The sequence below is a fragment of the Malania oleifera genome, chromosome 6 (genome assembly GCF_029873635.1).
Source record: "Malania oleifera isolate guangnan ecotype guangnan chromosome 6, ASM2987363v1, whole genome shotgun sequence".
In the NCBI taxonomy this organism is placed as follows: Eukaryota; Viridiplantae; Streptophyta; class Magnoliopsida; order Santalales; family Ximeniaceae; genus Malania; species Malania oleifera.
This window is the reverse complement of record NC_080422.1, coordinates 80041308-80051759: the sequence shown is the minus strand read 5'-3', so window position 1 is coordinate 80051759 and position 10452 is coordinate 80041308. Positions and strand designations below refer to the sequence as shown.

The 10452-nt window shown below is 32.6% G+C and overlaps 1 protein-coding gene across 1 annotated transcript; it reads right to left on the bottom strand.

Moving 5' to 3' along the window:
* Nucleotides 1-3049: 3049 nt before the first annotated feature.
* Nucleotides 3050-7403, bottom strand: LOC131158367 (glycerophosphocholine acyltransferase 1). The gene is made up of 8 exons (XM_058113196.1): nt 7019-7403; nt 6788-6907; nt 6270-6327; nt 6054-6154; nt 5535-5630; nt 5351-5444; nt 3735-3972; nt 3050-3604 (listed from the first exon to the last, which is right to left on the bottom strand). Exons 1-8 carry the CDS (start codon nt 7100-7102, stop codon nt 3250-3252), a joined length of 1146 nt encoding a protein of 381 aa, XP_057969179.1. The 5' UTR covers nt 7103-7403; the 3' UTR covers nt 3050-3249.
* Between the last annotated feature and the right edge of the window lie 3049 nt (nt 7404-10452).

The following is a 10452-nucleotide window of genomic DNA, read 5'->3' as shown; positions in this document are numbered from 1 at the left end:
ACCACACAAGATGACACATGGCAACAATTGAACATTTTTTATTTTTTTTATTTTTTGTTTTATTTTTTTATTTATTTTGAAAATTTGGGGGTAGCATGTGGCAGGTGACGTCAGCGTGAAGTCACCCGCCACGTGGCAAAAACTGACAGGCACAGAGCACTTGACACAGATCGCTAACATGGCAGCGATCTGACTATCCGAAAAAAACACACATTGGATTCGAATTTCTAGGTTTAGGTTCTTGGGTATGAGTATTTGAGTTTTTTGGGTTTATCTTCTCGAATCCGCGTCACACACCTAGGTCTATTTAGGGTATTTCAGAGGGATTTTTGGATTTTAAATGCTCATTTTAGAGATGTTGCTTGATGAATTTGATTTTGAGTAAATTTGTAAAAATTAAACTTCCTGAATAATCATTCATTTCTCACAATTCTACTAACTTGCCAAATCTCTTGCCTTTCCATTTATTGTCTATTGACTTTTCAAAATAAGTCATGTATAAGATTCTTACCTCTTCAATTCTTCCTCCTTGATGTTCTTGATATTGTCTCCTTTTGTTTTGTACTTCCTTTGCTTTCAACAATTCCAAGTTGTTCCTCCTTCCTTTGCTGCTTTTCAGTTACTCCCAATTGCTGATCTTTGGCTTCCTTCACTCTTAAATTTTCAATCCTTTCTCTATTCCTCAAATTTCAATCTTTAAATTTTTCATCTATCTCACTCTTTTTCTTCTCCAATTCTCTCCCATTCTTTTCCCTCTCAATTTTATGAACATTACTATTTATAGGCCTAGGGAAAGCAACCCAATTAACTCTGATTGATCACTCAAATTTGATTAATTTATCAAATTAAAATTAGATTGATTGATTTTTTTTTATTTTTTAATTTTGATTTGCAATTACCAATCCATTTCTAACTGAATTCTCTTCTTATGATGTGTGTGCCAGTGCAAGCATGGAGTTGCCCCCACCAAATTATTTTTAAAAATTTTTTTTTTCTTATTTAGTTTTAATTTTTCAAGCATTTTTATTTATTTATTTATTTATTTTTAAAATTGTACAAATGAATATTTACAAAAATAATGTATAAATTTGAAATGAATGGTGATTATAACTAGGAAAAGACCCAAGAGGACATTAATTTTTTTTTTAAAAGACGAATCTAAATTTTGCTATATAGAGTTACGGAGAAAATGGAGTGTTTACAATCACTAGTACCCTTCCATAGCTCCAAACGACATAGAAGTTATATTTTATAAGCATGGTTTGTGCGTGGAAAAAAAAAAAAACATGCTATGGATTTTTTTCTTAAAAAATGCTAATTTGAAGTAATATGTCACTAAGGAATCCCTAAATTATATATAACACTCATATTCTTATTTATTAATCTAGTTTGAATGAAGCATAATTTAAATAAAAATAAATATTAGTTAAGGGTATTCTTGTAGATGCAATCATATTAATACTAAAGTATTAGATCCCATCAAAACTTCGCAACTAAGCACGCTTGGGCAAGAATAGTGCTAGAATGGGTGACCTCTTAGGAAGTCTTTGTGTTGCACCCATTTTTTTTTTTTTTTTTTTTAAATTGCTTTAGTGATGGATGAACTTACTATGGGTATCCAAAATGAGGTCTCATGATATTGTTGTTTGTGGATGATATTGTCTTGATCGATGAAAATAGAGGTGAAGTATAATTTAATTTAAAAGCATGAATACAAAATTTTAAAATCTAGAAGTTTTAGGATAAGTAGAAAAAAGACAAAGCATATGAATGTAATTTTAGTCAGAGTAGGAAGAATATTGGAGATAAAGTTAAACTTGATGATGAAGAAATCAATAGCATTAGTAGATTTCGATACATTGAATCCATTATGCAAGTTAAAAGAAAAATTGAAAAAGATGTAATGCATAGAGTTAAAACAAGTTTAGTAAAAATGAAAAAGTGCTTTGAGTGTACTTTGTGATCGTACAATATTCTTAAAATTAAAAGAGAAGTTTTATATGATGATTGTAAGACCAATTATGTTATATGGATTAGAATATTATGTTACTAAGAAATAGCATATCCAAAAAGTAAAATTTGCCGCAATGAGAATGCTAAAATGAATGAGTGATAAAACATTAAAAGATAAATTAAAAAATGAATATATTCACTATAAGTTAGGCATAACTCTCATAGAAAATATGATAAGGGAAAGATGATTAAGGTGGTTTGGACACTTGTAACGTAGGTAGGTCAACTAGTGTGCCAATGAAAAAGAGCGAGTTACTTATTATAAGAGACAATAGAAAGGATAAAGATAGACATAAAATAACTTGAAATGAATTAGTAAGACTTTAATAACTCTAAATTTGCCGAAAGGAATTGCCCAAGATTTCATAAATTAATGAAAAAGGATTCATATAGCTCACTTGAGATTTAGAAGTTCTTGGTAAAATCCTAAGTTTGGCTTATTTTACCTTGGGCAAAACATTTGAGATTTTCCAGTAAATACGGATAAAATTCTCAATTGCTAGCTTTTGAAATTTTTTTCATTTAGCAAAGGATTTCACCATAAAAGCATTTTATTTTTCAATGCAATGTTTTGTGCGCTTTTTTTGAACATAGATAAAAATAAATGATTCTTAAGCTCCATCTTGCAACCAAAAGTAGAAAGATTAACAAATATAAGTGATCACATTACATAATATATTTAGAGAAAAATATATTCAACACTCTAAATTATAAGTTTATAATTCATATAATTAAGAGAAAGACTTGTAAGAAATAATTTCTATATATAAGATTCAGAATCCACCAATAGCCAAAAAACAGCATTAGCACTCGGATTTGCATCCTGATCTAGGGAACATTTAGGCTTAACATCTAAATGAGGCTTTCCTACGAAAACAAAATGACATTAGCAGCTCAATCTTCAAGATGTTTCTAGGAGTTAAATACTGAAGATTAGTGATTGAATTTCTTTGCCTAGTGTTGGGGACTACATACAGGGCGAGAATACTTCGAACAGTATAACCAAAAAATCAGACTCTGACCTCAGAACTACAAATGATGGTACAATATTTGACATATCCCTCCATTCCAGAGTTGAAACTAGGTTCTAAGAGTCATCTATACATCAGATCAATCATTATCACTAATTTGCAAAACTAGCACACAATCAATAACTATTGAGCTAGATCAGCTGGTGCAATTTGGTTTAATCGCAGGTTACAAAACAAGGTTCTGCAAACTATTCTTACAGAACTGTCATGACTGGTGCCACTCCTCAGCCTCTGTTGAGATCTTTGCCACATGTAAGGGTGGGGTTTCCAGAGTTTGTGGCGACTGCGTGTCCAACTTTTTCTTCTCCTTGAGAATCACCTGCCTAGGCATTACTTCCAGGAGAAAGCTTGCTCCATTCCATATAGTTGCAGACACCTTCAATATTTGGAAAACCACATGCATTTCATATGACAAGAAAATTGGGACTGTCAGTGCCATGGTTGCAACAGTGAACAATGCTTGGAACAAGGTATACATAAGCAAGCGGTTTTGATCTCCAAGCAAACCACTAAGACGCCACCATACATTGTTTGCTTTCTGTGCTTTTTTCGAGAGTTCCCTAACAAACACATGACTCGTTAGAACAAAGGGTGACACAGGAACATAACTAAGCTGATTTGAACCCACCCATTCATTTGTACATGTGTGCAAGTACGCATGCATAGTCAAATTTTAGAAAGATAATGTACCTGTAAGAAGTCATGACTTCAGGATCTCTCAACAGTCTCTGTCGACGTAGGACATTGACAATGAGAAAATAGAGAGCCTGCCAGAGGGTGTAAGCAACTAAGGGAACCAGAAACAGCCATGTCCATAGGTATGACTTCCCTTCAACATAAGGCCATGAAGCTCTGCGAGCAGTTCCCGCAGGATGCATGGCTTCAAAAGTTGCTGGATCCCACCATCGAATGATGAAGAAAACTATCCCTGAAAAAATTATTCATGTTGAGTGCCCTGTGTTTCTGTTAGGAACTAAAGAATGGAGTGATGCATAGAATTAGAGCACATTGGGTAAAATTGAGAAGTACTTCAGGGGCTCTGTGTGATGTACATCCTAAAATTTAGAGAGTTGTATAGAAGATATGCTAAGTTATATGAATTAGAATGTGGTAAAACTAAAAAATGATATTTCCATAAAAGTAAATGCAGTATAAATGATGTCAACGATGAGCAATATAACTGGTAAGCGAAGAAACTCTTATTGTTAGGCAAAACAGTGAGGATGCGATAGGGGTGGTTAGGAAAACTTTTTTTCTTTTGGCCGGGGGAGGGGGGGGGGGGGGGCGAGGAGTGGGGCGAAGGTGTGTGGAGTGCTTGGTAAAATGATTTGGTTGATCTAGTAGATGCTAGAGGGTCTAAAGGGTAGAAATGAAATAACATAGACTAAGATAATAGGTTAATATTTAACAGCACTCCAACGAGGATATTGTCTTAGATCATGTAAAATGGTGGAAAGGCCATCTAGTGGGATTTATGGATTTTTTTTTTTTAATTGTTCAAATTTTGGTACAAAAAATTCACTTTCAAACTAAGAAATTCATAGCATTCAGTAAGAGGTGTTTTCCCATAAAACTTATTCACTCAATGTTAGAAGTTCTCAAGGCAGAGTTTGGACGTACAGATTATAGAGCTTGGATTTGGATTTTACCTAAGTCAATAACTAAAGGAGAATTTCAACAAGTACAATCGACAAACACTGCCTTGAGAACTTCCATATCTAATAACAATGTTACATTTCTCTTCCTGAGGAATTTGTAAATTTGTAATTTGTAGACTACAACTAATAAAAACCCTAAAAAAGTTAATTTCTCATTCAGATCTGCCATTCCTTGTGGTTGCAAAAGTGAAAATTATATGGAAGCTTAACAATTACAGTAGGAACCTACAAGAATCAGATTCATAATTAAAAAAATTGCATTTCTCTTTTTGAGGAATTTGTAATTTCTAGACTACACTAATAAAAACCCCCAAAAAGTTAATTTCTCATTCAAATCTATATTCCTTTTGGTTGTAAAGACAAAATTATATATAAGCTTAACAATTACAGTAGGAACCCACATGAGTCAAATTCATAATTTAAAAAAAAAAAAAAAAGAATTGCCAATAGCTCTCAAAACTCAAGTATATTACATAAAATTGCATTAAATGATCAGGAAAACAACATTCAATATGTAAAAATTACTTGAGATAGTATTGAGGAAAATTATTTTAGATAGAACTGACGAAAAATGGGTTTCAAGTTAAATTTAAGTTATATGTCAATTGCAAACAGTACCATCCCAAAAACAGACGGGATCCAACTTACCAGGTAAAAGATGTATAAGAACACTAACAATTTTATCAACAGAACTAAAAACCAAGCTACAACGCCAAACAATCAATGCCCACGCTAATGGCCCCTGCAGCAGCATTCAAAGAGCTGTGAATTGGAAAAAGTGGATGCAACTATCATAAAAAATGGCGCAAGGTAATGGGGCTTGTTTGAGTACCTCCGCAAATGAGAAGCAAACCATAAAAAGCTTTTCATTTCCTGGATATAGGAGAAGCATGACCAAGAATATTGTATTGGCATAATAACAGAAATCCTGCAGGACAAAATGAACATTTATATTACCTTCCTCAATCTTCTGCTTCAGAAGCCCCCCGCCTCCCACCCCAAAGGAAAACAAAATAACAAAAAAAAACAAAGAAAAACTTAGGAACATGTAATAAAGTGATCAGGTTCTCTATATACAATCTATAGATTGAAAATAAGATGGTAATTTGCAGCTAAACTCAACTCAACACAATTCACTAATATAGTTAGTTCCACACATACTTTCTGTCATTCAGCTTCTCACATTTCATGTTATTGTGTTACCTAGTAGTCTAAGTGACAAAATTTCACTCCAGAAGCTCAAAATCCCATAGCCATAAAACTTCTTAAGTTTCAATTTAGTAAAAAATAATGCAATAACTCAGTTCAACAAAATATAACAAATGTGTCAAGATATGATCACAAAACTTACCAAAAGATAATAATGCCATTTTTTGAACCGATAGTATATCCACCGAAGAGGAACAAAGGTGACATAAAACAAACAATATACATAGGGGACATCTTGTGGTCCTGAGAAATGAAAACCAATGTAAGAAAAAGTGAAACAGCAAAAAAAATGAATGGATATGTTGGACCCATTGTTTTCAATGTAGTCCATCCATAAGGCTAGATACTTATAACTCACTCCATCCCAAGAGGAAGCAAAATGCCCCGAACCCGAGAACCCCCAACAGATGAGTCACCTAAACATGAAATTTCAATCACAAGGTAAGTTAAACTCAATAACATGATTCCATAAAATCAATCAAAATGTAAGTTGAAAATCAGACGTTTCGAGTAACCCAAATAATCAAACAATAAACACGAATTCTTAAAGTCAATCAAAATATAAGTTCAAAAAATAGAATACTTTGAGCAACCCAAATAATCAAACAACATGAATTCAGAAAACCAACAAAAATGTAAGTTAAAAAACGCCAATGTTTTGAGTAACCCAAATAATCAAAAATATATGAATTCAGAAAATCAACAAAAATGTAAGTTTAAAAACGCCAATGTTTTGAGTAACCCAAAAAGTCAAACAATTTCCTGAATGAATACATGCGACTGAGTTGATAAATCAAAAAATCCCAACTGAGAAACCCATCAATCCAAACCATTCACTAATGACGCATAACTTTAAAACCTGAGAAATGCCCATACCTTATTGATGAATCTCTCGTGCTCTTCAGCCCGCTTGGCGATCTTAACGGCCTGTTTGGACAAGATCTCCTTCGTCTGAACTGCCTGTTTCGACAACATCTCCTTCGTTTGAGCCACTTTCTACAAAACCAAACATGCCCAAATCAAATAAACCACAAACTCATAAAAAATAAAAAAAAACAAAAACAATTCGAAATTTCGAAACAAATAGAAGCATAAAATTCTCCTTACCTTGGATCGATCCTTAAAACCCTGCTTCACCTTCTGAAATGAATCCCCATTCGCATCGTCAAGAGACACTTCTGCGTTCGACATTTTTCGATATGGAGAGAGAGAGGGAGAGAGAGAGAGAGAGAGAGAGGCAGAAAGGAGCCGGCAGGTGGTGGTATCGGGCCGATCGGCACTTGAAAAATCTGTGGGAGAAGAAAGCCCAGGCGTTCTTTTAAATATTTTTTTTTTTAATTGTAAAAATATAAATAAATTTCCATTTATATGAATATATTTTAATATAAAAAATTATATTTGCGCAATAAAAAAAGAACTATAATTGTTGAGTCTGAGGCTTCAATGATTGAAGATAGATTGCCAAACGGGATTAGTGCGCGAATACGTGTCCTCACCAAAAGAGAACCCTTATTCTTAATTGATTTTCACTTTCAATCTACAAGATCTATTTAACGCCTTTTATTTGTGTTGCTTGCTTTTACATAATATTTTTAGTTAACTAATTGTCAACTGAATTTTCAGTCATGAAAGAATATTTTTGAGGCAGTTGAAGTAAAGTAGATGTACTCTCATTCAAGTCGAAAGATCAACCTCGTAATAGATCTTATCAATTTTTTTCTAAATATGAACTGATCTTTCATATTTTAGTTGTTTCCCATCTTGATTCTTGACATGATTTATTCTAGATAAAGTTTAAAAAATGTTTAGTCTTTATGCTGAAATATAAAGGTCTTCTCCCATAATTTGTACATTTTGTTCTTTACCCCTTTGCTATCTTTCTCTAACTAGGCTTAGGTTGTCTCAATATTCTATCTATATTTATCGGTGAAGTATGCTCTTGGACTTTTTTTTTATTTCATAAGACTCATATCTACTATTAGGTAACATTAAGGACTAGTTGATCATAAACTCAAAAGGGTTGCTGGTTGTTTGACTCTTCTATGCATCGAAACATAATTAAGTCACATCGTATAACTATACCCAATTCATAGTTGATGTCAACACGTTCTAAAGTCTCATCTCTATTGAGATGGATTTTCGAACCATCCCAACATGAATGGCGAATTCAAATTGTGAAACTGGAGTTGGGGGAATGAGATGTAGGTCAAAATATGTCGACTAGATCACTGCTAACCTACTTTGTCCTAGGTGAGGTTAAAACACCTAGCTACTCATAGGGTTTTAAGCAATTGATACCAAAGTCTATATTCAATAATACATTTATGAGAGGGGAAGGTACTAACACCCCCCCCCCCCTACACATCCGTTGTAAGAAGAGTATCTACTAAGTTATGTATAATTAGCAATTCACATTTATTGTCTTTTATTTTGTGAAGATTATCTTGTCATTTAATATTATTCCACCTTGCATTCTTATGGTATTCCAATTTAACATGCAAGACTTCCTTCACCTCAAGAAACCTAAGATGGAATGCTAGTGCATCCCCCTATAACATTCATTGTTAGACTTTTAATTAAGATTCTTTCAATTTTCATCCATTTCAGTCCATCTTCAAGAATTCAAAGATTATCACACAAAAGACCCAATTACATCACATGCATACGGAACATCGCATATCATTAAAGTCATATTAAACAATTTGGCCAAACATGCACATCTCCTAATCATACCAAAGTAGAGTCTCATGCAAGTCAAATAAATTCAAACTTGATCTCAACATCTCATGCTTATGAATAGAGAGTTTCATACACAACAAGCAACAATTTATCTTCAAACTCTCACCTTTTCTCATATTTTCACTCTTCAAACTCAATTTAAAATGCAAGCAAGGTCTAAAACACTCTAATACTCCAAAACCTCACTAGAAATTAATTAGGAAATTTTTGGTAATTTATGAAAATTTTAAAATATTAAAAAATATAAATAAAACCTAAACCCTAATAGGAACCTATCTGAATAATCTACTATAGCAAGCACTTTAAAACTTGTAAAGTACCAATTTTATAATTGAAGAGAGCTAAATTAATATATATATATATATATATATATATATATATATATATAATAGCTAATGTTGACACCAGATTCTGGTCTAAGGGTGTGCTGACGAATGGAGAGTTTCATGGTGATTTTTCAAACAAGAAAGTCAAACAAGGATGGATAGGACTCTAAGAAAATATAAAGATTGAAAATATGGAGTCGCCAGCTTTATGATTATTATTATTATTTGTTTAAGGAAACCAAAGGTAAAAAAAAAAAAAAAACCTAAGAAGTCTCCAACACATAAAGCAAGGGATCTGGAGTATATTTGTGTGTAGGAAAGGTGGACCAACCATTCTAAGGGAGATTAGTCTACCAACACCCCTATCAACATCGGTTCTAAAACCAGTTATTGCTATGTGTGTGTGTGTGTGTGTGTGTTAACTAGAGATAAAGAAAAGAGAAGAAAAAATATTCCCCTTCTGGGAAATTCAATAAAACATCATTGTCAAAGAGCTCAAAAAATGGAGTTGAAAACTTTGACATGCTCTTGTTTGAAAAGAAGGATTGGCCTCAGGTAACCACCCTAAATATTGAAAACAAAAAAAAAATGAAAAAAAAAACCTTATTGATTGCCATGAACAAATTCAAAGACGACTCTTTCCTTTGGAAGTTAGGATTAAGGGGGGGAAGTCAACATAAAAATATCTTATCTTAAGCAGGGGCTAGAATGAGATGCATGGAATCATTGATTGAGTGTTGGATTAATGGAGATTGTGGTCTCAACTCCATGACTGAAATTTGAGAGTTTAATATTGATGAGGTTGAAAATCTCCTAATCAACATTAAGATTTTATGAGGGTTGAAGTCAATTAATTAATGAAAAGATTGTTGAAAATTCCTCTAATTGTCAATCAAGGTTTATTGTTGATTAAAGTCAATCAATTAAGGAGAATGACTTTAAAACTTCTTTTGATTGACAATTAAGGTTTAATGCTAATTGAAGTCGATCAATTAATGAAGTAATAGTTGAAAAATTCCCTGATTGCCAATCAAGGTTTAATGATGATTGAAGTAAATCATTTATTGATAGATTCAAAGAATCTCCTAATTGGCAATCAAGGTTTGAATGATGATTTGACTCAACCCTTAATGAGAGATTTGGAAGTATCTTGGTTATCAATTAGGGTTTGAATGAAGCTCGGAGTCAACCCTTAAATAAGAGATTTGAAAATCACCAAATTTTCAATTAAGTTTTAGTTGACATCAACCCTTAGTGAGATATTTGAAAATCTCCTATTTGTCAATCAAGATTTAAATGATTGATGTAGTAACCCGGAAAAAAAAAATTTAATTAAAATTAATTATTAATTAATTAAACACTATTAAATTAAATAAATAAATAAATAAATAAAATTATGGTTTTCATAACACTCCCCCTTAGATGTCACCCATATATTAACTCCTTCTGATAAGACTTTTAAGATGTCTCATTTTG

What these genes read in the sequence shown, in the direction of transcription:
- LOC131158367 (XM_058113196.1), bottom strand. Translation starts at nt 7,102, where the DNA reads ATGTCGAACGCAGAAGTGTCTCTTGACGATGCGAATGGGGATTCATTT. An exon ending in TTTGCTTCTCATTTGCGGAG is followed by an intron (nt 5,445 to 5,534) that starts GTACTCAAACAA and finishes ATGCTGCTGCAG; the next exon opens with GGGCCATTAGCGTGGGCATT. An exon ending in TCTTATACATCTTTTACCTG is followed by an intron (nt 3,973 to 5,350) that starts GTAAGTTGGATC and finishes TAATTTTTTCAG; the next exon opens with GGATAGTTTTCTTCATCATT.